This window comes from Mus musculus, chromosome 11 (genome assembly GCF_000001635.26).
Source record: "Mus musculus strain C57BL/6J chromosome 11, GRCm38.p6 C57BL/6J".
In the NCBI taxonomy this organism is placed as follows: domain Eukaryota; kingdom Metazoa; phylum Chordata; class Mammalia; order Rodentia; family Muridae; genus Mus; species Mus musculus.
In genome coordinates, this window is record NC_000077.6 from 61683283 (window position 1) to 61710156 (window position 26874).

Genomic DNA, 26874 nt, shown 5'->3' on the forward strand with positions numbered 1-26874 from the left:
CTTTGAGGCTAGAGGTGAAGGGTTTGAGTCTGGGGATCAGTGGTGAGGACTCCAAGGATGCTAACTAGGCTTTGAAGCTTTGAAAGCAGTGAATGCAGGGCAAGGAGGCCTTACTGGAAAATGAACAGTGAGGACATGTCTGGAGGGTACAATGTTGCCATTAGCTTGTCCTCATTAGGTTAAGGCCAGGGTCCACTGGGACTCAAACCAGCTCTATCCTGACCCAGAGATGGTAAGTAGGCTAGAAAGACAGGGCAGTATTGGCCTGGTGTCCTGAAACAAGAAGCTTCAGGAAGGAGCCCTTTGCCAAACTGCACCTGACATCCTGCCCTCAGATAAGGACCTAATGGTCTCCATCACTGGGGAACAGCCAAGAGCTGCGTTTGAGCACAGCTTGGTTCTCTCTACCCTTTTCTGGCGCAGGGTTCAGGCATGTGAGGTGCACCAGGTTCTGCTAGGTGGGATCCCAGCAAGCAGTTGGGCTCAGGACTAATCTGTATCTGGTCTGTGCACATGGAGAGCAAGAGTGTGGAAGCAGTTGGAGCTGGAGCTGGGCCTCGGCCCACGACCCAACCTTCAGTCTACAACTGGACAGCTGAGCATCCCACCCGCAAGACAGAACCGGGCCAGAGATGGACCAGGATCGCCAGCGGGACTGGGGGGCAGAGGAAGACTTCCACGAGGCTTAGAGGCAGCAAATTGTCCAGCCTTGCGCCGTCTGAGGAGATGAATCAGCTTCCGGCTCCGCCCCCGGGGCCGCACGTGACCCCAGGTGAGGGTGGCAGGGTGGGCGGGACCGCCCTTAGTCACCGGCGGTCCAGCCCGGTGCCACCACCAACGCCTGTGGTTCCTCGGGTCGTCCGGTCTGCACGGCGCCACCTGCTTGGTAAGCAAGTCCCTCCTCCGGGTTTGCGAGCCTCACTTGGGCTGGCGTCCCGGCTCTTACTCCGGACTGGGGCGAGGGTCCCCGTCAGCCCCAGCTTATTCCCAGGATTCCGAGAACCTCAGGCGGATCCCAAGACAGAGGCAGAGGACAACCGCGGCCCTGGACGGCTCTGGCTAACCTCGCCACGCCTCGCTCCGCCCACACACTACCCGCCACGCCCCTTCCTTCGCCACGCCCCCGCCCGCCCTCTGACCCCGACCGCGGTCTTTTGCTGATTCCCTCAGGTGCGGTTCTCAGAGGCGCCGAGGCCCCGGAGCCTGAGAGCGCGGTGCCCGTCGGGCCGCGTTCCCACAGCGAGGGCCACCATGGCCTTCTCCCAGGTGCAGTGTCTGGACGACAACCACGTGAACTGGCGATCCAGCGAGTCGAAGCCCGAGTTCTTCTACAGCGAGGAGCAGAGGCTGGCCCTGGAGGCCCTGGTGGCCCGGGGTCGCGACGCCTTCTACGAGGTGCTGAAGCGCGAGAACATCCGCGACTTTCTTTCGGAGCTGGAGCTTTCGCGTATCGTGGAGGCCATCGAGGTGTACGACCCGGGCTCTGAGGACCCGCGGGTCTCGGGCCGCCGCCCCGAACCCCAGGACAACGGAGGCGCGGATGCCAGCGAGGAGACCAGTGCGGCGGGCGGGCCCCCAGCCACGGAGACGCTGCCCTCGCTGGAGTATTGGCCCCAGAAGTCGGACCGCTCCATCCCGCAGCTGGACCTGGGCTGGCCTGACACCATTGCCTACCGAGGTGTGACCCGGGCCAGCGTCTACATGCAGCCACCCATCGACGGGCAGCCGCACATCAAGGAAGTGGTGCGCAAGATGGTCAGCCAGGCGCAGAAGGTGAGGCGCCACGGCGAGACCCCCATTCACCCAGCACGCATGGGCACCGAGACAGCCCCTGGACCTCTGACTGGCCTCTCGGTTGCCTCCTCCGGTGATCAGAAGCTGAATGTCCACTCCCTCTAGCAGGTGGCACTGGGCTTCCAGGCTGAGTGGGCTTCTGTGCCCTCCTGGAGTGTTTCTGAGTTCCCCAAATGCAAACCATGAGCTGTGTGGGAGGAATGCGGCCTTTCTCTCACCCACTCTCCCTTATCTCGTCTCAGACCCAGGAGCAGATAGAAGCTTGCACACATACATGAGCTTGCTGGCAGGGGTCTCGGGAGAGACGTGGAGGCTGGTCTGGAGCCCTGAGGAAATCTGCCTGCTTCCTAGCTGTGCTGTGTGGCTGGTGGTGGTTCTCCAAGCTTTTCTCTGAGTGCTACAGTAGCAGCAGCTGTCCAGGCCAGAGCAGGTGGTACCTATTGAAGGTTTTCACCAGTGGAAGAGGTGAGGGTATTTACTTAGGTTGTGGTTTGCCATCAAGAGGCTCTTCAGGCCTTGTGTGGATTCCCTTAGCTGACAGCCGTTGACTGGGCTGCACAGTGCCCGGCTTTGGGTGACTGCTCCATACTGACACACACACATCTTGAGAAGCTGTGTACAATGCTTGTACAGACAGTCAAACCATAGCTGGGTGGCCATGAATGAGCAGAGGTGTGCCTGATTTGACAGGCAAGGTAGCCCAGCAAGTTGCGATATATCTAGAGCAGGTCTGTCTTCAGGTGGTAGTGAGAGTGTTCCTACCTGGGTCTGACCCCTTCACTGTCCGGGTCCAGAATGAGGCAGTCAGTGTACAAGGCCAGGTGTCTACCCTGGGGACTGATCTGGCTGACAGGGCCTGGGGAGCTCTTGGGCAGAGACCAAAAGTGGGTCAGTAGCTGAGGTGGCTCAGCTTTCCCCCAGAGTCGAGGCTCTGTCCATGGGGCCACTAACTGAGGGTTTCTAGTCTGTAGGTACACTTTGCATCTCTAGCCATTGTGATGGTAGGGTATTGGGTGGCAGGAAGGAGGAAGGACTGAATAATACTCTGGACACCTGAGAATAGTTGGGAGTCTGTTGCCCCTAAAAAGGGCCAGGGGTGACTCCCACTGTGGCAGAGCCCAGTCCCTTGAGAGGAGGGAGAAAGACTGAATGGGGCCCAACCTGCTGTGCCAGTGCTCTTACAGCAGGAAGGAGGCCACGTCCACTTTCCAGCTTGGCCTGGGAACAGCTACAGGCTCTAATCTTCTGCAGACAGAATGACATAGGGCCAGTCAATGATAAGGACAGATAGGGGTGCCTGGGGCCAAGTTGTACCCTTAGGGCTTCCTGTCTACATCATTGTGCCCACAGCTGTGATGTAGCCACTCCTTGCAGACCCATAGCTTCGTTTGCACCCAATTCCACTCCCCCAGGTTTGTTATTGATGGCACCTGTCTACAGTGACAGAAAGACATTGATCTTAGTGTGAGCCCCATCTGTGTGTGTGGCACCAGAGTGGGTGACTTCTGACTGCCTATCGTGTAGAGGCATTGCCCTCTGCTACCTACACCTGGCGCCTGTACCCCACAGCAGGGAGTCCCATAGGAACCTCAATTGACAGAGGGCATGTCCATTTACAGAGATCAAGAGTTTGTTTACACCCCCACCATGCTGTCTTGGGCCAAGCCCCTCCCCTGTGGACCTGTGTGAGTCCCTGTTCCCCGATCTTTGTCTTATGGCCCACACAGTACGTGGGAAGGCTGTAATAATAGCTTTGGTGGAGTATGAACACTTTATAATCTCAGGTAGTGTTATCTGCCTCTTTTTTTCACATGGAGAAACTGAGACCAGACTCATTAGTTGTCCCTGCCCAAGGTCACTTAGACCTGTTGCACTCTGGGATCTACCCAGGCGTTGTGGTACCTGGTAGCAGTGACAAGCAGGACCTGGGAGGAGCAGCTGACCTAGGTGGCTTGAGTCTTTACTCCTCGCTACTGCTTCCCAGCCTCCTGGGGCAGGCCCAGACGCCGGTGGATGCTGACAGAGCGATTTGCCCGCCCTCTCCTTGCTCCTCCCTGTAGGAGCTCTTCTGTCTTCTCTCTCACCATGAGTCACCTCTTGCCCTTCTCGCCCACCTCCCCTTTTTACCCCATGTCAGTGTTAGGGGAACCCCAGCCTCCAAGGGTTGGGGTGGGGGTTTTGCTGACTAGCCCTTTTCCATGGGGGCTTCTGCAGCATGTCTGCTGGCATTGAGTCACTCTCCCAGTAGTCAGCACAACTGACAGACCCTGGGGCAAGGAAATGACACAGCACACACTCAGCTCACGCCACCTCAGCCACCCCTGGTGGCCGTGTTCCTGTCAGGATTATTCTGCTGCGTCCTCCCTTCCCAGAAGACTGGAAGGGTCTGACTAGAAAGAGACAGGAGTGTGAGAATAGGCCCTGGTGCTGCCTCCACTGTAGGATTGGATCGGACCTGGCTCTTCCCTAGACCCTGGCCGTTCTGTCTGTGAAATGGGTACAGGCGTTGAAGTCTGGGAAGGGTCCCCTGGGTCCTGCCCCCTGCTGTCTAGATCCTAGATTCACCTGGACAGGGAACAGTGGGGTCCCATCATACTCTCTTGGTTGTGTGATGCTGAGCTTATGCTCCCTGTACTGCTGGCCAATCTTAGCTCCCCTCTGAGGCAGCCCCTGTCTGCCCTCTCCCAACCCTCCCCCAACCTTAGGCTGGGAGGAGCCTCCCCTGGGCTCCAGCTGCATACCAGAGGCCTGTAGCATCACGCCTGGGAGGGATGAGAGCAAGTGTGGCCTCCAGAGGGTGAGGCTGGGTGGGGTTGGGCCTCAGTCAGAGGATCTTCCAGCAGATCCTCGTGCCCACCCTGACAAGGACTAACCCCTGACAAGTCCCAGGGGCATCATGTATCATACCTTCCCAAGTTACTATTGGAGGACACAGAGGAAGCTGAGGTGTCAGGTGCTGGCCCTGAACTAGGTCTACATTTATGTCTTCCAGCCAGGGCTTACAAATGGAGACCCAGAGAAGTTATGTTTCTTGCCCAGGGCCACACAGCAAGAAGAAAGAGGAGCCAAGTTTCATGATGCCCGATTGACCCCACATCTTTCTTGTCAGATCCCTGCCTTCACACTCTGGAGTCCGGGCCTACCACTTGGCTCCTGGAGAATAAAGGCAGCTTAATGAGGCATTTATTAAATACCAACTATATGCCAAGCGCTGAACAGGCACTTTACCTGCTCTGTGTAATCCTTGCTACAGCTCCATAAAGTAGGTGTGGCCTCCATTGTCCGCAGAAGGAATCCAAGGTTTGGTGGGGCTCGGAGAGGGTGAGCAACTTGCCCAAAGCCTCGGAACCGAGAACTAGAGGATCTGGGCTGCAGGCTCTAACTGCATCCCATAGTGGACCCACTAGGTCTCGCTCCCTGCTTGCTTCGCTCAGGCAGTGAAAGCATGCTCACAGGCTTCTGGACCCCTAGATATTGGGCTGCCAGAGTTGAGTGAGGGAAAGCTGGTCATGCGGGGGGGGGGGGGTCTGGAATGGGACAGCTATACCCGGTCCCTCTGGGGACCATGTCCCTCACACTGCAGGCTAGCCACAGTGTGAAGGTTCAGTCATTACTAGCCCGCATGCCTTCTACAGTATCGTAAAGGCGTGTATGCTATCTAGTGGTGGTGTTGTGTCCAAGTCCATGAGCACAATGACGTCTGCAGACAACAGTTAGCAGTATATGCCTCAGCGTGTGTCCTTTTTATTTGGAGGCACATGACTACACCAAAATAGCCCCCAACACAAGCTCCTGTGGGCCAGGAGCTGCCTTCTGCCTGCTGGGGCAGCTCCTGCCTTGGGCCAGGCCGCACCTGTTGGGGTGGGAGCCATCAGATAGCATAATCCCAGGTGTTGGCTCCAGACTTCTCCAAGGCTCCCCACCCCATGGCAAGTGCCTGCATCTTAATGGCCATGTGCCCTGCCTGGAAGGAGCTCTTTTGCTATTCCGGGAGAGGACCCTGCCATCTGCTCATATCATAGATGAGACCAAAGTATAGATTAGGATGGAGCTTTGGGTCTTTGGTGTGGCAGGGCCTGGACTACATTCTGTGGAGCTGTTGGTCATGGTAGTTTGGAAAGTTACCCTGAAGCCAAAGGTCATCCTTTGGGCTGAGAGAAGTCCTACATTGCCAGCCACTTGACTGCTACTAGGGTTCGTGGCTGACACCCACTGGACAGGCCCCCAGACAGGCTGGTAACTTCCAGGGTATACTCCATGTGGGCTGTGGGAAGGACCAGCTTTAGTGTCAGGCAGACTCAGGTCCAAACCCAGTTCTGACTTATCTCTGGCAACCTGAGAATTCCTCACTACTATACTGGGCTGTTCTCAGTAAGATACAACATGCTTGTCAAAGTCCAGGTGAGGTTTAAATGACCATAAGAGAGCATGAGTTATCCCTCAGCGTGTTATGTGGTCTTGTGGTATGTGGTGCCAAGCTGCGTCCAGTGAATGCCAGGTCTCTTCCCTCACTCTCTCCATCTTTATAGTCACCAAGAGCCACACAGGGCAGTCCTGTCACTGTCACCAACACTCTCCATGACTACACTATTTTTAGCTTCACTAAGCCCTAGGGAGGGAGAGAAGGCTTGTCCTCCAGGGGTGCGGGGAGTCTCAGAACAGCACTCACACCCCTGGGCTCTGTTCTGGGTCTGTGGAGTGACCAGCATGGCTTCTTGTCTGTGACTTGCTGACTGAAGCCATCCTCTAATTGGCTTTAATGAGGCTTCCTTCTTATAGGTAGCATGGTCCCAAGCAGTAGCTGGGTTTCAGGCTGGAAAAAGAAGTACCTATCTTCATACCACCATAGCAAGTAGAGAAACTGAGTCTTGGAGTGAGAAAGTGACCCAGGAAGGCAGGGCAGGGTTGGACAGGCTAAGGCCAGTCTGTTTCAGGATAAAGTGGGCTCTGGAAGATGGTGGCATGGAGTCAGTGGTAGGACGGATACATGATCCTGACAATGGGAGAAGTGTGTTGCCCTGGACTGTGACTATGTCTTTGGGAAGTGTGACTCTCTGGTTTCCTATGTGTGAATGCTGGTGGCCTGCTATTCTTTCTGTGGTTCAGATCAGACCCCTTCATCCCAAGAAGTAAGATTCCCTGCCCTACTACGAGATTACAAGATAGGCAGGACAGTCATTCGGTCTCCATTTTATACCTTGGCTGAGAGAGGGAAGCATTGGGCCCCCACCATGGAGTTGCCTAGCCTCAGCTTCTTCACATACACAAGGGGTGACTGACTGCTGCTGCGCACAGCCTGTCAGGAATGGATTCTTTCATCTTTGGTTTTGAAAGTTATTTTCCCTCACCACCTACTTCTAGGTGAACAGTTTGTTTTCCCGTAGTGCTTGAAAGATATTGCTCACTGTCTCTTCTCTCACTGACTGTGGTGAGATGTCAGTTTGACTCCGTTCCTCCATATGCAGTTTTTTTCTTTCCAGCTATTCTTGTTTTGTTTTGTTTTTTTGAGACAGGGTTTCTCTGTGTAGCCCTGGCTGTCCTGGAACTCAAATCTGCCAGCCTCTGCCTCCCAAGTCCTGGGATTAAAGGCGTGCAGATCCTCATGCCCACCACCGCCCGGCTTCCAGCTATTCGTAGAGTCTGATTTGCTGGGTTTTGAGTGATTTGGTTCTAAGTGCTTTACCTTCCCATCTCTTCTGTGTGTGTCATTGAGTCTGTGGATTTCCGTTCTTATCAAGTGAAGAAGTAAAATTTAGTTGTTAATTTAGTCACGTATGTTTCTAATCTCTCTCTCTGAGACAACAGCTTCCCTCTGTTAGACTTCTTGAAGCTTACCTGGGGTGCTTATGGCTTGCTGTGTTTCTTCAGTCTCCTTCTATGTGACGTTTGGATACTTGGTACTGCCGGGACTTCAATTCACTATTCTTCCTTGTTATCTAACCTACTATTAATGCATCCAGGATATATTTTCATTTCATGTTAGATTTTTTTCTTCCATACTTTTACTTACTTCTTTAAGCAGGGTCACGCTGTAGACCAGGCTGTCCTCAGACTCATAGAGTGCTGCCTGCCTCTGCCTCTTGAGTGCTTAAATTGAAGGTATGCGCCACCTTGCCCTGCCCCTTCAGTGAGTCTCATTTTCCCATTTCTTTGTACAGTAATTCTCAATTAAGTATAGAAATGGTGGCTTTGTGTTGTAGGCTGCTGCTGTATATTTGTTCTTTTAAATATTTTAGAGCTCTGTTGTAGAATGCAGTGAAATTTCTTGGAAACAAACATTTTTGGGAGGTGGGTATAGGCTGTGCATGGAACCCAGGTCCTCAGCATGCCAGACAAGCCCCCTCTCTGTCACTGCTGTACCAAGCCCAGCTGAACACAGTAAGTCTTGCTCTTAACCCTTGTTGGGAAGGAGCAGAATAGGCTGTAGGGTAGGAGCCACACTGGCCACACCAACCCTCCACCCCCAGCTTCACCACTTCTGGAATACAGACACATTCCCTGCCATCATGCCACTGCCTGCCACACGGACAGATCCAAGCATTTGGGATATGGAGCCTAGGCTATTGCAGAAGTTTGCCTAAACTCGGTTCAGGCTTCCTTACCCAGTACCTAGGCAGTGTCCTTCTGCAGATTGTCTACAGGCCTCATGTGTCAGGATGGCTTCTGTCCTAGCTAAGAACACATGAGCCTCCCATAGAGAACCACATATAGCTTTAGCTGTCCCTTTGGGGGCTTGTCCCAGCCTTACATGTTTCTTTCCATTAGTGAGCTATGCAGTGACAGCTGATTGCTGGAGGGGCCCTGAACAGCTCTCCGAAGATGGGCAGAATCAGCAGTGACCTTGGAGACAGCCTGGATGGAAGGCTTAAGGCAGGATGTTGTGAGAGAAAGGAACCATTGGGGTCAGAATTCTCAGGAGAGGTGCGTCAGAGGCTGGGCCACTACCCCAGTAGTTTTCAACTCTCTTCAGATCAGTTGGCTGTCTCACCCATCCCTCCTCTCTGCACTTGTGGGTAAACCTGTCCATCCACTGTCCCATGAGGACGCTTTGCCCTAAGTGAAGTTTGGAGGCACAAGGGGCCTAGAAGAAGCTACTGTGGGTGTTGGAAACTGTGGGCTGGTATCAGTACCTGGCAAGGCTGAAGACTACAGCCTCTTGAGGAACAGCTACCAAATTGTCCTTTCATAGACTCTATAGACATAGCAGGATGCTCCAGCCAGCTTATACAGGCTCCACTGGACTGTGAGCAGAGCTCTAGGGTGCATAATAGCAGGTGCTTCAGCAAGGGCATCAGAAAGGACAGGTTTTGATAACTTATCCACCACCCCATTTCATAGATGTGGAAAGTGAGGGGCCTAAGATGGGAGGTGGCTAGTACCAGGCCTTGAACACTGCAGGAGTTTCAGGGCCACAGCTCCTGTCTCCCAGGTAGATGAAATTCCCTGAGAATTGTGAAATCACAACACTCCTTGTTGAGCTCTCAGGGTCACAGATGAACCAGGCCATCCAAACGGAATTAATTAGTTGGTTGTGAGGCATGGTGCTTCTGGGTCCTCTCTTGTGCTGATTGCAGCATTTGTGAGGATATAGGGGTAATGGCACTGATGTTAGGAATTGTGAACCGTAGACATCCCAGGCCGGGGAGAGTCTGTTTCAGCCTCTGTCAACTGACTGCCTCTACATTCCTGTCTACAAAGCCAATATAACCTAAGGTCTCAGGAGCTCTCAAGGAACCTTTGTGACCTGACCATGGATAGGCCGAGATGTGAGGTGCTGGGCAATGGTGGGAAATCTCCCAGCATTACCGCACATACCAAAGCACTGTGCACACCACCATTTCCAATGTCATCTCAGACTCTAGGAGCACCAGGCGGCTCTCCTCTCCAATATTAGCTGATAGCTGTTTAGTCTTTCTTTCACCATCCTAGGGACAGCATCCAACGCCAGAGTCAGCCATGGGACCCTGTCAGGGATCCACCTTGGGGCATGGGCCCTAACAAGTCCACCTTGGCAGCCTGTGACTTCTGGGCCAGGTCCCTGTCCTGCTGGGGCACATCTCAATCTGCCATGGTGCCCACAGCTTGGAACCAGCCGTGACGGATCTGGGGTGCAATGGGCTGGAGAGCCTCCAGGGATCCGTGTGCCAGCCAGGTCAGGCTTCTTTCCAGCACAGTGCATGAAGCTGTTTGCCTGCCTAGGAGTGGCCTAACCAAGGGGATGTTATGGGATCCCAGGCAAGGAGATCCCTGGAACACCCCCCCCCCCCAGTTTTCCTCCCCCACACTACCACCCAGAGTCTGTCAGTCCGCCAAGGTCATCAGGAGCCCACCTGCCCGCACACAGTCTTTGCCAGCAGTCTCTGGCTTGCTGAGCATATGCAGTGTAGGACACTCTTAGGTCCTCCTCCACTGCGCCTCCCCTCTCCCCCTCTGCTGCAGTGAACAGCACTTCCTCATCTAGTGCTGACACTGCTCTGATACCCCTGCCGATGTCAGTCCCGCCCAGTCTACCATCCTAGCCCCCAAGAGATGGTAAGTAGCTGTCCTCTGAAGACGAGGATCCCTAGGGCTCAGCCTCCTTATCCCCTTAATTCTGAACAGATTAGCACTACCAAGCCTTGAAGACCATAGGGCCAAAGGAGGGCCAAACAACAGCCCCACACAGCTGAGAGTAGGGAGTATTCACTGTGCTTCAACTCATGACTTCATTGGCCTCAGTTTGTCCAGCTATGCCGGGATCTCACCTTGTTGTTTGTGAGAGGTCAGAGTCAGGCATCCAAGGCAAGACTGCCTGGGAAGAAGGTAGCACGTGGGGATCCCTGAGGACCCCCTTGGATTAGGTCCTTGATGTGCATTACCCCGAGTATGCTTGTCCTCATGAATGGAGTCTTGTTTTACCAATGAGAAAACAAGAGCCTAGAGTTATTTAAGAGTTTAACTTAGGTTCACACAGCAAGTTCACTGCAGCACAGGCCTAGAGCCTCCTGCTTAGGAGTTTGGACTTTTGTGCCAGATGAGCAGCAGGCATCAGCAGGGGCCAGAAGCTTGGGAAGAGCCCAGATGGGCCTGTAGGGGCTAGCCTAGTGAGCTCACCGCGGGCGTGTAGACATGTCCCCAGAAGGCTCTTGGGTAGCAGGTCTCACTGAAGGAAGATGCTGAGCTACACTTATGAGCTCAGCTCTGTGGCAGGCCACTGTCACAGCTCTGCAGGGACTTGTGGAACCTCTCTATAAAGCTCCTTAACACTGTCTGCTAGTGAGGGAAGGGGTAGTGTAGAGACTGTCCCCTGAGTTGGGAACATCCCTGGTCTGTGGCTATGTTCTATTGGGGGCCAGGTCCACACTGTGAGTCCTACCCCGTCCTCTGGTTGGTGGGGAACTAAGACAGTTGGTTCTCTGGGCTAGGTGTGGATAGATATACTTTGACCTCTGGAGCCCCATCCTTAGGTTCAGAAGAGTGGAAGTTACCTGTAGTGGGCATAGGTGTTGGCAAGTGACAAGCAGGGCACATGCTGATGTGGGTGCTGTCTGGTCCAGAATGGAATCCTGCTGTAGTCTACAGCAGCCCAGGACTAACATAAGGTATCAAGTTGGTGGCCATGCCATCTGCTGGCCTCTTCCTACTGTGGTCACATCTGGTTTGTCTCAACATCTCCAGGAGTCAGGAAGGGCCACATGTGTAGCTGTTCTTGAATCTGACCCAGGAGGGTACCAATGCAGGTCCCTGGGCTGAGCCCCTGGTTGTGCTCAGGGCCACACTGGACCTTCCTGGTGGTAGTACCGGTCTGTGATTCTTAACCTGGTTGAGGAAGGAGGCCCTGAGGACCAGCTGGACATGTGGAACTGTGACATAGACCTTGCCCCTGATCTTGGATCACCTTCTGCACCCTCCTGGCACGTCTGCATTCCTCCCCACACCTTCTGCCTTGAGGACGACTGGAGCTAGGTTTTTCATAGGCTTGTGGCTTGGGAGGAGCAAGGGTGCTGTCCTCATTGCTGTGCTGGTAAACCACCCAGTCTTTTCCTGTTCCCAGGTGATAGCTGTGGTCATGGACATGTTCACTGACGTGGACATCTTCAAGGACCTGCTGGATGCTGGCTTCAAGAGGAAGGTGGCTGTGTACATCATTGTGGATGAGAGTAATGTCAAGTATTTCCTGCACATGTGTGAGCGGGCCCGCATGCACCTGGGGCACCTCAAGGTGAGCTGTCGTCCCCTGCTTGGGCAGCTGCAGGGCAGGTAGTCATTTAGTCAGTCAACAAACATTGCCTTGCAGACAGTGCCTTATACCAAACAGAGTTAAATCATCCTGGAGCTCTCTGCCAGGTGGTCACACAACTTGGATGCCCTGAGGGATAAGATATTTACTACCTTCAACCGGCAGATAAGATAAACACGGTTCTAATGCCTTCAACCAGGTCCCTGAGCGCCTGCCAGGTACTGTGTTACCCATGCCACATAGGTTTCCTGTCTGCCTGCATACCTCTGGTGACAGGTGTGCGCTCACTGCCTCCACAAGCAGCTTATACCGTGTCACCTGCAGAGCTCTGACTCTCAGGGAGTCTTTCTTTGGCTGGGCTTAGCCCCAGTTTATCTCATCAGTTCTGCTGGCTGGCTCTAGGATCTGGCTCAGACGCAGGAAACACCCTCATGCCAAGGTCAGTGTCGAGATGGACTTGAGATCCCTCGGCAGAGGAAGGGAGATCTTCAGAGCAAGAAGGCACAGTGGAGCTGAGGTGGAGGAGAGAGCCAATGCCTGCTTCCTCTGCTTGGCTTTGCTGTGGCTGAAATCTTGTTGCCTACCACTCTGGGCTCCAAGATTTCATTGGTCCGATGGCTAGGTAAATCCACCGGTGTGGCTAGGCTCTTCCACTAAGTTCCCCTAGCAGCTATGTACAGCACATGTCCCTGAGTATAGAGGAGTCTGCAGAACCAGCTGGTGTCTCACAGCATGTGACTACTCAAGCCATTTTCCAGAGTTTAAACTCCTGACAACCAGAATGGCACGGATCTGTCATTCCCATTTTGCAGATGAAACAGTAGAAGCAGGTGCCAGTGTCACTGCCAATAAACCAGAGATGAGGGCCAAGTGCCCCAGGCTGGAGGCCTGTGATTGGAACACAGATTTCCTGATGGTCAGCACACAGGGCTGGTGACAGTGGCAGGGCTTAGAACCTATAATTTGTCAGCATTTGTCAAGGCCCCCTGCGGAGCCTTTCAAGTGGGTGTGCGATCTCTGCTGTGCTACCAGTCTCTAATTTCAGGGACTTCTTCATGTGGTCTCCAGGTAGGTTGACCCTAAGCCTCACACCTGCCTGGCATGTAATTAGCACCTGGAAATGGCTCTGGGGTGGCAGACAGCTCATGCCAGAAAGAGCCATTGTGTACAAGTTCAAAAAAGATGACTTGGACTTGGCTGCTCCAGGGACCAGTGGCATCTCTGGGAGCTCCAGTAAGGTCCCCGCTCCATACATTTGCCACGCACTGGTGGGGCTTAATGCGTATGTCACTCGACACTCTTAAGAGAGGCCAAGGGTTATCCTCACCCAGGTTGGCTGCTTGGAGGCCCTGGTCCCAGAGTGTCTGAGGGCCCTTTTCAGTAGAAACTTCTTAGTCTCCTCAGTCTTGGGCTGTCTGAACCTTAGGACGTAGGAAGCAGTGGGACTTGGCTCTGTGATTATAAGTCTCTCTGCCCGTGGCTTATGGGGGTATCCGAGCCAAGACACTTGTAGCTGTTCAGACCAGGCTCTCACAGAAAGATGTGTAAGAAATTGGCGTGATAAGGAGGGCACAGACCTATCTTTCAGAATTCTCTGGTGCTGCCCACATGGGCTCACTGCCCACTGCCCACTGTGGGACTTGGCTTCTAGAGTTGCTTGTGGGTGAAAATTCAGGCTAGCAAGGCTGAGGAGGTGTGCAGCTGACAGCCTGGTGTTAAGACAGGAGCTATGGGAGGCTTGCCCCACTCCACTATTAGCCTTCAACTGTCTCAGGACCATGGGACAGGAGGGCAGCTCGCTGGATTCAGTAGCCTGTTCAGTCCCACCTTGTGGCCTTCCTTTCTGGGAAGGTGACCATGTCTAAAAGATATGATACTAGGAACTAGATACCTTCATGGTCAAGAAGTGACCCCAGCTTCTTAATTCTCAGCCTCACCATAGTCCTAGGCAAGTGGTCAGAGGCTCTTGTGAGCACAGCCTTGCCAGGTGTCACTGTGGAGAGCCTGTCCTGGCCAGCTTCCCTGCCGTGGGCTGGCTGGGTCTGGACCTGTTTCAGTGTTTCAGGATTACTTCCTGTGCTGGTAAACCATGGGCTGCTCTCAGCCACCCACTGCCCTGTCCCAACCCTGTTCCAACCTGCCCCAGAGCCTGTAGGCCCAAGATACGGATAGCTGTGGCAGGGTCACATTTGTGACAATGGGGTATCAGGCACCAGACATCAAGTGCCCTGTCATCACACCACAGGTAGTTATTGGCTCTGGGCTCCATTGTTCATGTGGGAAATGGGCCCATCTCCATGCCTTCCCTCTGGCAGGGCTATTTTTTTTTTAATCTACTTATTTTTATTTTATGCACATTGGTGTTTTGCCAGTGAGTGTATCTGTGTGAGGGTATTAGGTCCCCTGGAACTGGAGTTACAGATAGTATGAGCCACCGTGTGGTTGCTGGGAATTGAACTCAGGACCTCTGGAAGAGCAGTCAATGCTCTTAACTGCTGAGCCATCTCTCCAGCCCCTGGCAGGGCTATGTGCAGAACATAGGAGACTGCGGTGGGCATGAGGGATTCAGAGGCTCCTTTGACCCTATGTGGTTAGAGACAATGCTTCTAACACACCCCGGCTCTCATCTGAGTGCCAGGTGGCTTCCGGATTTTTCAAAACAGTGGTCTGGTAGAAGCCATCCCTTCTTGCCAGCAGTTATGTTAGTACCAGGACTGACCCTGCTCCCTGTCCCCACATGAAGGGGACTGACATACATTGCCTCTTCCAATATGTGGGCCCCAGCTGCTTTGGGGACCACCGTCTACTGGCCTTGAAGGCAGTAAGGACATGAATCCCCCACATTACAAATGGGCAATAGTCCTTGAAAAGAGTAGCTATCCTTTTGACCTTATCCCTTCTCAGGGTCATAGGGCCAGGGCAGTGACAAGGTCTTATATTGGGGTGATCCTAACACTAAGAGGTACCCATGAAGCCAGTCGTGGGGACTCATGCCTTTAATCCCAGCACTCAGGAGGCAGAGGCAGGCGGATTTCTGAGTTCGAGGCCAGCCTGGTCTACAAAGTGAGTTCCAGGACAGCCAGGGCTACACAGAGAAACCCTGTCTCGAAAAACCAAAAAAAAAAAAAAAAAAAAAAAAAAAAAGAGGTACCCATGAGCCAGTGGGAGCCGGGCCACAACTGTGAAAGACCTATCAATGTGAAAAGCTCCTTGGCCCATGTAAGCAAACTGGAAAAACCAGCAGCCACCTGAGCTGACTACATGGCCAGCAAGCAAGGAGACACCAGCCATCCGACAGCCGTGGGAAGACACACAGTGGGGATACCTTACTGGGCCCAAAGACCAAAGCTGTGTTCTGCCAGGCTGTAGCTGGGGTTGTTGGGGGAGGGGCGCTAGACCCCAAGCCCATGTCCATTCCTGAGTAAACTCATGTCCTACCTTCTATGGTTAGGCTAGGGCCACTGATGGGTAAGGATATATGCCAGGGTCTTATATCTGGAGGCAAAGAGGCTCACCTCATTGGGCCGTCATGAATCAGGGTACTATTGGCATCGAGTAGGTAGAGACAGGGCTGTTATTAAGCATCATAGTGTCAGTACAGCCTGACCTAGCCCACCATGTCAGTCATCCTAGGGAAAGGGCCTGGAGTACTAACACCAAGGCTTAGAGCTGGGTAAGTCCCAGCTCACAAGGGACTTCCCACTGGCTATCATGTCTGTTCATGAGTCAGGGTGACAGGGTGACAGGTGCAGGGTGAGCTACTGCTCTGCCTCCCACCTCAGCTCATCTCCTTGCACTTCCTGTGGTTCAGGCATGGCTGACTGATACTTTTACCCTGCTAAGGTCAGGAGTGTCCTCTGCTACATCACATTGAGAGACAAAAACTCAGCACCTCCTTTGCTGGCCACCAGGTGTGGCTAGCAGTTCTGCTTTCCCTGAACAGTCCAGGCTACAAAGTTTGTATCCTGGTGTGTCCCCAGTGAGAACTAACCCCTTCTAGGTGTCCCAGGTAGACTGGTACATGCTGCAGTGAGGAAGCTGAGGTGTGGAGAGGCTCAGCCAGTATATGGTACCATGTCTGATTCGCCAGGATGCCCAGGTTAGCCTGATGGAGACCAGCACCGAGTACCCCAGCCCTGTGTCCACCACAAGCACTTTGGGCCAGAGCAGCCTGACTCACTTCCACTTTCTGCCTTGCCCTACCCAACTCCACTGTGCCTTACGGAGGTCTGAAAGAGTCTAAGGACCCTCCACCCGCCTGCCCATCCCTAACTAGGGGCACCCCAGGACCTGAGACAATGCAGCTTTGTGGGATCCTCCACCTCTGCTCACGCGAGCCCAGACACCTGAGACATTACCTCATCTGGGCCAGGCCCATGGGGCGAGGCTACCAGGAACTAGGAGGCAGAGGGTGGGGGGCCTGATGCAAGCCCCTGCCTGCTGCCCAGCCCCAGTGGTGGATGAGCTGATGGGTTCAGTGCCAATCCCTATTTTGCAGACAGGGTAACTAAAGCCTAGAGGGGGCTAGGGTCTTGTTTAGTATCACACAGTAGGTCACAGGCCTGCCTCTCACACGGCTGAGTTACTCTGAGATGAAAGTTAGGGCTTTCTGAGCCCTCATAACAACACAAGTTTAGGGTAAGTAGACAGCAGTGAAAGAAGTGTCCAGGCTGGTTGCCTAGTTGCAGTGCATACATGGCCCCAGTACACAGTATTGGATGGTGAGACCACAGGACACCACAGAACTGGGCTGTGGTTGGCACAGGTGACAGGGAAAGCCTCTAAGATCTTTGTTCCAACCTCTGGTCCCTGAGCATACAGCGTGTTAGGTACAAAGTCACGAGTGCTAATTGTCCTGGGTCCTGGCCAGCTTCCTGCTGAGCTGGCTGTGGGCAGGCCTGTGGACAGGCGGAGCCAGAGTGAGCTTGGCCCTGGAAACAGCTTATCTGCCTTCTAGGATGGGCCCAACAACAAGACAATTAATTGTTCACCCCACAGCTGGGTGGACATCGTGTGGGGACCCACCCAGAGCCACCCCTGTCAGCTTCTGTGGATAGTACTCGGGGCCACCAGTGGAGTCTGGATAGGAGACTGCAGTGGGTGGTATACTCACTCGGGCCACCTCTCTGTATGCACCACTTCCCTGTTTTCTGCCCCCCCCCCCCCGGATGCCCATTCATGTATGCAGCCTCCCCACATGTGGGCACTGCTTTTGACATACAGGTCTAGCGTGTACTCTCTCGAGCCCCCCATGGCTTCTGCTGCCCACAGACAAAGAAGTGGGGCCTCTTTCATTAGTCAGGCCCAGCAGTGCAGACAGCCTGCTCTTCCGCTGCCCGGCTTCTGCATCCCTCCCTTGAGGCGCTTGCCCTCCTACCTTGCCCCATGTCATCCTTTCCTGGGAGCCTCCCAGCCTCTACCTTCATTCACTCCTCTGCTTCTGGGCATTCCAGGCTGTTGTTTTGACTCACTGCCACCTCCACAGTAGCACCTTGTCACTGCCATCTTTGTCTGCCTCTGGGGGCCTCAGTAGGGGTCAGTGAACAAACAAGCATGTGGGCAGTTAGTAACCTGGAACCACTGAGTGGGAGAGAGAGCAGACGGGCAAGTCACGGCTCAGTCTGACAAAGACTTTGTCACCAACCTGTGTTTGAATCCAGAGCTCCCACCATGTGAGCTTCATGTAAGTAGACCAGTCAGGAAGCTCTGCTGAGCCTTAAGCCAGATGGACCCTAGGTCCCTACCTACTGTTCTTTGGGAGCCTCAGCAGTCCCTTTCTGCTTAGATTCACTCAGACTCCCTTTGCCCCTGCGTTCCCTGTGCTCAGCAATGGGTCCTCAAGCACCCAGGCTCTGGATGGTTCTAGAGGCACTGCACTGAAGAGAAAGGCCAGCAGTTTGTGGCCCCACTTTCTCTCTAAACCTCTGCAAGCTCTTCTGGGCTCTGAGGGCTTTCCCCTGCTGGCTCTAAGTCAGGCTGTGTGGTAGAAGCTGAAGTTGACTATGAGATTGTCCCAGACCATGCCCCATCTCCAGAGGAAGAGTTTTCTGAGTACTTTCAAGGGAGCCTGCTTAGCAGTTCAGTGACATGGGATGCAAGACTGGGGTGAGGCCTGTGATCAGTCATCCTGGAAGACCCTGGATGTGTTAAAGTGTAAGACCCAGGTTCCATCCTCCTTGCATGGCCCCACAGTCCAGATACACTACCACTACCCTTCTCCACCTTGCACCTCACTCCCGGTCCTCAATGCCTACACACTGCCTGTGGGCTCTGGACAGTCTGATGTCCCTGCCTGTGAAGTCAGTGTCTGTAGTTGTCTAATTCTGCCTCCCTGTCTCCCAACACAGAATCTCAGGGTACGCAGCAGCGGGGGAACCGAGTTCTTCACACGATCAGCCACCAAGTTCAAGGGTGTCCTGGCCCAGAAGTTCATGTTTGTGGATGGAGATCGGGCCGTGTGTGGCTCCTACAGGTGATTCTCCTCTGCAGCTTGGGGAGGAGTTGCCTCTGGTTTGCAGCTGGTTTCTGCCCTTAATCCCTGCATGTGACACGCTGGTTATTCCAGTTCATTGCTCCCAAAACTGCTGAGCTGTGTGCAGGACTGGGTCCACCCACCATCTGTGGAGGCAGGCAGGGAAGCCTTTTGTCCAATCAGGCTGTTGTTCTATCCCACACAATCACTGGCCCAGGGGTAGGGTGGGCTAGGTCACGGTGAATTTGCTCAAGACCTCTACAAAGTCACTCTAAGAGCCGTCTCCAGGGCCAGAGCCAGCTTTGCACCATTGCAAGGCAGGGCAGGTTTGCCACAGTCACTCTTGGATTGAAGACAGCAAAGACACCAGTGACAGCCACTGTGTTGGGTGGTTCCTGGTGCCCAAGGCTACAGTGGGCATTCCCATGCTGCCTTCATGAGTCCAGAAGATCCCCAGGGGTTTGCTGGGAAAAAGCTAGACATGGGCTTCCAGACTCAGGTTTGACCCCTGTCCCACCCCATGCCACCTAGTCTGATAAACCCCAGGTAGTGCACTGTTGATGCCCCCTATCTCAGGCCAGGGGGAGTATGCACTGTTGATGCCCACTGCCTCGGGCCAGGGGCACTCACTGAATCAGGGAGCCACATGTGCCCTGTACCTGACCACCTATCCTGCCTTTATATTGTAGCTTCACATGGTCAGCTGCAAGGACCGATCGGAATGTGATCTCTGTGCTGTCTGGTCAGGTAGTAGAGATGTTTGATCGACAGTTCCAGGAGCTGTACCTTATGTCTCAGAGTGTCAGCCTCAAGGACATCCCCATGGAGAAGGAGCCAGAGCCAGAGCCCATTGTGCTACCATCTGTGGTACCCCTGGTACCCACAGGCACCATGGCCAAGAAGCTTGTCAACCCCAAGTATGCACTTGTCAAGGCCAAGAGTGTGGATGAGATTGCCAAGAGTTCCTCTGACAAACAGGAGGTTACGAGACCCCCTGGGCTGCGGGGCCCTGCAGTGGCTGAGCGCCCCGGGGATCTTTCTGAGCTGCTACCACCTGTCCACCCAGGGCTGCTCAACCTGGAGAGGGCCAATATGTTTGAGTACTTGCCCACATGGGTGGAGCCAGATCCAGAGCCTGGCAGTGACATCCTGGGCTACATCAACATCATTGATCCCAACATCTGGAACCCCCAGCCCAACCAGATGAACCGCATCAAGATCCGTGACACAGCCCATGCCAGTGCCCAGCACCAGCTGTGGAAGCAGAGCCAGGGGGCCCGACCCTGCCCAGCACCCTGCCCTCCCCCAGCACCCAGGGACTCCCAGGGTGTGGTCCCAGCTGAGAATGGCTTCCCCCAGGGGAACCCTGAACCACAGGCTCCTGTACCTAAGCCCCGGACAGTCCCTGTGGCAAGTGTACTTGCCCGGGATGGTAGTGATATTGGCTGGGCCCTGGATACCCCAGAAAAGGAGACACCCCAAAATGGGATAGACCCCAGGCTACCAAGCACAGCCAGCGAAAGCGAGGTCCCACAACAGCAGCACTCATCTATGACGCAGGATGACCCTGATGGCCTGGAGAGAGGACTCCCCAATGGGCTGGATGAGGATGAGGATGACGACGATGACTACGTGACCCTCAGTGACCAGGACAGCCTCTCAGGCAGTTCTGGCCCTGGCCCTGGCCACCGGCGACCCTCAGTGGCTTCATCCATGTCAGACGAGTACTTTGAGGTGAGGGAACGATCAGTACCTCTCCAGAGGCGCCACTCAGAGCAGATGGCCAATGGGCCAGGCCACCCACCCCGACGACAGCTCAGTGCCCCTCATGTAACCAGAGGAACCTTTGGTGGCCCCCTGAGTAGCCCCCTGTGGGCCCAGGGTCGGAGCAGAGAAGATGTAGATGCATCAAGGATACAGGGACAACGCCCCATGGACAGGCAGGCTCAGGTGGGTCTGCTCCCTTCATCCCAAAGTGTTCTACAGTTACCCCAAGAGCCCAAATGCCCATGTCCTGGGACATTGTGTCCTTGGCTCCAGTGACACCTTTTGTAACAGACAGAGGTGATGAATGGAGAAGAGTGTCACTACACAGGGCCATGTGGCTGGCCATTAGTAGGCTGGGGACTCACAGTCCTAAAGTCTCCAAAACGACCTTAAAAACACACATTTCCACATATTCCCAGCTCCCACATACCCAGAGTTACAGGGCCTGATACATCCCATCAGGTAGAGGGTACAGACCCTAGTTTGCAGACAAGGCTTACTGGCTGATCACAGAGATGGGAGTCTTCCTTGTCTGACTTTATGCTAAGCTACCTCCCTGTAGATTTCTTTGTGTTCCTAAGGGACACAAAGAATACCTTTCTCTACCATGTTGGGCAAGAGCAAATCCCTCCTTTGTCATGGTGGCTTTTGCAGACTAAATCCTTAAAGCCTTGGGTGTCCTGCCACTGCAGGCATGGCCACAGAGCCCATCTTACCTGGGAACAGTACTCGGCTGATCATGCCTGGCATGATCATCAGGCCCATGGGAAGCATCTTCAGGTAGCTGGCTAGAATGGAGCCTGCCTTGGCATGGTTCAAGTTCCGGGCAGACAGGGACCGCTGCACAATAACCTGGGCACAGGAGAAAAGAGATGAAGACTGTCGGCTTGGGGATACCAGTATCAACCTCCTTCATGGGCCTCATGAAGTGACACAAGGTAGATGGAGTGTTGTTATCCCTATACCACCTAAGATGACCAGCACGCACAGCTGACATCCCATGGCGCTCTCCCTTCTGCTACACTTACCCCAAGGAAGCAGTCTCCTACTCCATGCATCAGACAAGCATGGATTCCCTGGGGTGTGTCAGAGCCAAGGGGGGCCTGGGTGTTGTTAGACTCCCCACCCCCCACCTCCTGAACCCTCCTAAACACAGACATTCCCATAAATCCTGTGAGCAGAAGTTATGCTGATTGTATGATTGGCAGAACCCTAAACCCTAGGCTTCTGATACTTCAGTAGTAGTGAGGGTTGCTACTGAGAGCGCTGTCTCCTCTGAGGACCTTAGATTGTAGATCCTGATGGCCTCCGTTTCCAGATCTGCAGGATAGGAATGGGTACATGAATAGGACATTTGAGTCCCCCTTTCAGATCTGATATTTGATTCTGCTGCTAGTTTGAACTTTCCTCCTGTTTTTGAGACAGGGTCTTACTCTGTAAAGTCTGGGATCGCTTGGAGCTTAACTCTATGGTCTATGCTGGCCTTGAACTCACAACAATCCCTCTGCCTCAGTCTCTCAAATGGGATTTAAGGTATAGGTCACATTTGGATTTGATTCTGGAGAAAGTGGGAGGTTGGGGTGTATCTGTGATATACCTTGCTTCACAGAGGCTCCTAGTAGCCCTGTGGGGCCAGCACTTGCAGACTCTCTGGGACACTGGTTAGAGCAGATGCTCTGGTGGCATAGCTTCTTCACTGGGTTATACAAGTGTAACTCTGAAATGTGTTTTTCCTGCGCTGTTCTGTTCACTGTCAACACCTGACTCACAGGTAGGAAGTAACTGTTCTGTCTACTTCCTTCACATGTGGCTGTTAACACTGACCCTGAGCAGCTGGCCCTGTGACAGATGCTGTTGTCCCAGGTGTCTCAGAGTGAAATGAGAACAGTACAGGGCAACCCCCACTCCCCAGCTTGCTCATCCCATGTATTCTCCCAACCCTGGCTTGGCCATTTCACCTTTCAGGCCTGCATCCCCTGATCTGAACGTGGGTCACCATCACCCAACCAAGTATGGCTAGCAGCTTTGGTGTGGGAGCTGCTGGGCCTGGCTCCTCAGGGCCCTGGGTTGCCATGTACTTGTCAAAGTTCTTAGCTGTTTTTGTAGTCATGGCTGTGTTGGAAGATGCTGCTGGCCAAGAGGAAGACAGTTCATCTCTTGTCATACATATCAGCTGGGCACAGAAATCAGGAGCCTCCCATGCTTCCGGGATCCCAGGAGGCCTACTATGTGTCTTTCTATGCTTCCAGGATCCCAGGAGGCCTACTGTGTGCCCTTCTGCCCCTTCTGCTTTATACCCAGGGGCAGTGAGGCCTGGGAGAGGTGACAGAGCCCCACCAAGGCTTCATTTCCTATTATCCTCTCCCCCCTCCCCCGCTTTCTTTTTCTTTTTTAAAGACAGGTTCTCACTATGTTACCCTGGTTGACCTGGAACTCTGTGTAGACCAGACTAGCCTTGAACACACAGAGATCTACCTGCCTCAGTCTCCCAAGTGTTGGGGATTAAAGGTGTGTCCCACCATGCCCAGCCTGCTATTGGCTTTCTGATGACAAAATGGTCAGCACTGTGGGTTAACCTGTAGCTAGGGAAAGGCATGTAGTTCAGCGTGCAGGGGAGAGTTCAGTCAGACCCTCTGGTGCCAGTGAGTCATCTGGAGCCCAGGGTCTGTGTTTTAATACCAAGACCTGGCATCCTGTAGTAAACTCTGCCCAAGGTGAGGCTAGGGAGTCATGGCTGGTGCTGTAGCCATCTAGGGTCAGCGGGGACCATCCTCTGTATTCCTAGTTGACCTCTTCTAACCTCTTTCCTCCTTATCTGCACTCATTCAGCCAAGAGGGCAGGATAGATGCTGACTCATTGGCTTTCACGGGAAATGCTTCCGAATGGCATTCTACCCAGAGATGTGGGGCTAGGCCAGACCTGCCCGGTGGGAGGAAGCAAGAGGAGGCAGGGATTAGGGGCTCATTTAATCTAGCAGGCCCTCCAGACTGCCTTTCACCCTCCTGGGTTGGCCCACAGTCCTCAAAGGAAAAGGGTTGAGCCTGCTACAAGGTACCTGAAAGGCCTGGGCAGGGAGGGGGTAAAGGCCAGATGGGAGCCTCAGGCATCTGGGGTCCCAAAGGAGAGCAGCAAGTTACTAACTGGGAATGAAGGTTCAGCCTCCCGGTGCCTCTGTCACCTCCCAGCCCGTATAGATTCCTACTTTTGGAAATCCATGTGAAATGTTTTTCCATTTGGTACCCATCAGGTCTGTTTCTGGACTTTGATGTTCAGCCTGTGAGTGCAGCTGACTCTGCTAGATTCACAGGGAGGCAGGTGTGTGTGTGCACAAGGCGCTCTATAAACTGTCACAGTCCTCACTAGCTGCTGGCCATCACCTGGTGGGCTCAATGTGACTAGGGCTCTAGTCACCAGTGATCAGCAGTGAACCTATGCCCACCACAGGGCCCGTCCCTGCTCCACTTCTCCAGGGCTGCCCACCGGCTGGGCAGGCATTGATCCCTTGTGCCCAGAGAAGGGAAGTGGGTGTCTGAGGTCAGCTGGAGGTTCATGAGGAGAGGTCAGAATGACCTCAGTGCTCATTGGACATCCAGGCTCAGATGGAGACACTGCCACCAACAACCAGCTCTGGTCCCCCATTCATGTCTAACCCTGTTTGCAGAGGGATGGAATGGGGCACAAACCACACAGGGAAGAACCAGTCCATATTACAGATGAGGAGACTGAGGCACTGACTGAGTGGTTAAACCTTCTGTCTGGTTATGCAGCAGGAGTCCTGTTAGCCCTCCCACTACACCATCCAGGAACTCACTCTCCTTTTTCTCTCCAGGGCCAGCATTTCCACCGACATGGAAGTACTACCTCAAGGACCCCAGGGCCTCCCCGTTTCCGGCCTGCTGCTGATGGTACCCAGAGCTCTTCCAAGAAAGCAAGCCCAGCCGCAGCAGGCCCCCACCACTGGCAGCCCAAGGGGAGCCCAACACCCAGAATGCTACCAGATCCTGGGAGCCCAAGGCCAACCCGAAACACTCGCCTCCGAGCAGAGCTCAGGGCCACTGAGGAACATGCCAGTCCCTTCGGAATCCCATACTCCAAATTGTCTCAATCGAAGCACCTAAAGGCCAGGGCAGGTGGCAGCCAGTGGGCCCCTTCGGACTCTAAGCGCAGGGCCCGAGACCACAAGGAACCCTAGCAGCCTAGATGGACCCAACCCCGCCCCAGAGGGCAGCAGGTGGGGGTGGGCAATGTTGGCGCTCACCTGGTCAGTGCACCAGTACCAGGTGGCCATGATGGTCAGACCAAAGGTCATCCCAGTCCACGGGAGGTCTCCTGTGGAAGGGTCCCGGAACATATGCATGGCGTCTGCTCGCGGCAGGTGGCAGGTGGTGTTGGGGATGGTCCTGGAGGGGATGGCCTGGGCATACGCCGCCTCCAGCTGCTCATAACCACCGATCTGGTTGAAAGCTGGAGGGTGGGGCAGAGTGGGTTGGTTCTGGGTGGTCCTGACTCCCAGGATCCTCCTACCCTCATCTCACAGATAACTTCATGCATCAAACTGGAACCCCTACCTCATATTTCCTGCTCCAGGAAGGTTGAGGTTGAAAAAAAAGAAAAAGAGTGAAATAGAGTATTTTATTTGTATTTAAAATAACTATTAAATGAGCATTTTGCACATGGGCCCACAGTGTCCTGTTGGCCAGCGGGGTTCACGGCTAGTGTCTGGAAGCCTGCTGGCCTCGGGTATGGGCTTCTCTGCCAGTCTCTGGACTGGCCCTTCAAGGAGGTGGAAGTGGTTTTCTCTGTGTTTGAGTCATTGAGTATTGAAGCCATGACCTGGACTTCTGAAGGCTGTGACTTCACTAGAGCTAAGACACTGCTGGCATTGTGGCCCCATCCTTCCAAGACACAGGGAAGGAAGGCAGAGGCTCCTCAGGGCCTTATGGTAGGCCTAGCAGGTAGAGCTCAGGCCAGGGGTCTTTCCTCTGAGTCGGGAACATGTCCATTCTACCTCAGGGTTGGGTGGTGCGAGGCCAAGCCAGGCCTGGCTGTGTCTGTAGTCATTTGCCCTCTCATTCGGCCTATATCTGACCATTAGGTCCCTCCCCTTCAGTAGGTCCTGGAGACATAGGGGCTGCTACCAGGGGAGGAACACACCTGGGTGTGGGGCAGCTTCTGGCATCTTCCCAGGCCCCCTTTCCCAGCCGGGTGTGGAGCTAGGTAGGCTAGGGTCTGTTTCACCAGGAATCTCTCCTGAGGCCCAGTGGCAGCCTCTGTCACAGGGTCCCAGAGCCTGAGCTGAGGCGTCACCCTTAAAGCCACCCACCTTGAGACCTATCCTTGCTCCCTCCTTCCCTCCTGTTTCCCTCCCAGGGCATGAGTAGAACTCCCTTGTCTGTTTCTAAACTCGTGTTACCAGTCCAGTGTACCTCCCTCCCTGCAGGCTTTTGTCTGGCAGGAGACAGCAACACCTCCTAGGACTCTGTACTTGATTTTAAGCACTGGAGGAAACACCTCAGCAGTTTTGTGGTCTGCTAATTGTGTGCTGCACACACAGCTGCCTGCTCTAGGGCCTGCCCAGCCCTGAGGGAGGCTAGTCAGCGCCTCCCTACTGCGCCCCTGTAGGCAGGAGGAAGCAGCCCATCAGCCTAGGAAGCCAACAGCAGGGCAGGTCAACTGTAGCTTAACCTTTAGAGCTCTTCAAGGTGCAGGGACTGCCTGCCCAGGCCCCAGCCCCAGACCTCACCTTTGACTGCCAAAATGACAGCACCCACCACCATGATGATTGTCTGCAGGGCATCTGTGTATATCACAGTGGCCAGGCCCCCTGCAAGAAACAAGGCTGCTGGAGTAAGTGTCCCAGGAGAGTCTGACCTCATCACCAGAGCTGCTGGTGGGGCCTCATTCCTTGCAGCAGATGGGTGAGCTGCACCAAAGTACCTGAGCAGTTAGGCCCCAGGTCCCCACCTGACCACCTGTGAACTGGCCATCATCAGGCTCCCAGTTTCTCCTGTACAAATCCCTGGCTCCTCGTGGGTCCTCGGGACCCGTACCATACCTGCAATGGTGTACAGGGCCGTAATGGCGAGCGTGAGGATGGTGGACAGGTAGAAGTTCCAGCCCAGGCAGATGTGGACAAACAGGGCTCCTGCGTACAGGTCAATCTAGGGAAAGCAGAGTTGGGCAGAAGTCAGACATTACGGTGAGATTCAGGGCTCAGAGTGGGGGTGCTGTACTCACTGGCTTTGTGACCTGGCCTGGGGGGGGTTCCAGGTAAGAGAAACAGAGACCCCTACCCCAGCTGTTTACTACCTGGTGGGCTGGTTGAGGATGGGAGAGAGTTGGCTGTGTGCCATGTTCAGATGTATGGTGGATGTTACTGTCACAATAAAGTTCAAAGTGGCCAGTGCCCATCAGAGAGCAGTGTTGTCATTGAACTTGGCCTCTACCTGGGGGTATATGAAAGAGCTCTGTGCCCTCAGTTTCATTAGGCACCATGACAAGGACTCATCCAAGAGAAACTCCAGAGACTCAGAGAGACTCCATGCCCATCTCCCCTCACACCTCTCCCTGCTGGCTCCTTCCTTCGTGTAAGAGACCTAACCAACTGGGAATTCTAACCTG

The 26874-nt window shown here is 54.1% G+C and overlaps 2 protein-coding genes across 9 annotated transcripts in view; one reads left to right on the top strand and one right to left on the bottom strand.

The window, feature by feature from the left end:
- Positions 1 to 26874, bottom strand: part of Slc5a10 (solute carrier family 5 (sodium/glucose cotransporter), member 10) — a 48036-nt gene that overhangs the window by 10501 nt on the left and 10661 nt on the right. For 4 of the 6 annotated variants that reach the window (NM_001033227.2, NM_001382268.1, XM_006531980.4 and 1 more), the window contains 4 exons: positions 26309 to 26414; positions 25997 to 26077; positions 24512 to 24717; positions 20969 to 21104 (listed from right to left, as the gene is read on the bottom strand). In NM_001033227.2, the coding sequence (NP_001028399.1) occupies positions 20969 to 21104; positions 24512 to 24717; positions 25997 to 26077; positions 26309 to 26414 (529 nt within the window). Of the gene's footprint in view, positions 1 to 18488; positions 18632 to 20968; positions 21105 to 24511; positions 24718 to 25996; positions 26078 to 26308; positions 26415 to 26874 lie in introns of those variants that run through there. The other 2 variants (XM_006531981.4, XM_006531979.4) reach the window with 2 other exon arrangements.
- Fam83g (family with sequence similarity 83, member G) lies at positions 776 to 26668 on the top strand. Of its 3 annotated transcripts, none has more exons than XM_006534119.4 (6): positions 776 to 886; positions 1171 to 1773; positions 11828 to 11995; positions 18361 to 18485; positions 19175 to 20435; positions 24083 to 26668. In XM_006534119.4, exons 2-6 carry the CDS (start codon positions 1252 to 1254, stop codon positions 24443 to 24445), a joined length of 2439 nt encoding a protein of 812 aa, XP_006534182.1. In that variant the 5' UTR covers positions 776 to 886; positions 1171 to 1251; the 3' UTR covers positions 24446 to 26668. The 3 variants fall into 3 exon arrangements, with proteins under 3 accessions (XP_006534182.1, XP_006534183.1, NP_848733.2); XM_006534120.4 differs by having other exon boundaries at positions 19175 to 20219; NM_178618.3 differs by lacking the exon at positions 776 to 886 and having other exon boundaries at positions 1128 to 1773.

Coding starts and splice junctions, on each gene's coding strand:
- Fam83g (XM_006534119.4), top strand. CDS start 1,252: ATGGCCTTCTCCCAGGTGCAGTGTCTGGACGACAACCACGTGAACTGG. Junction 1,774..11,827: donor TGGTCAGCCAGGCGCAGAAG/GTGAGGCGCCAC, acceptor TCCTGTTCCCAG/GTGATAGCTGTGGTCATGGA. Junction 18,486..19,174: donor GCCGTGTGTGGCTCCTACAG/GTGATTCTCCTC, acceptor TTTATATTGTAG/CTTCACATGGTCAGCTGCAA.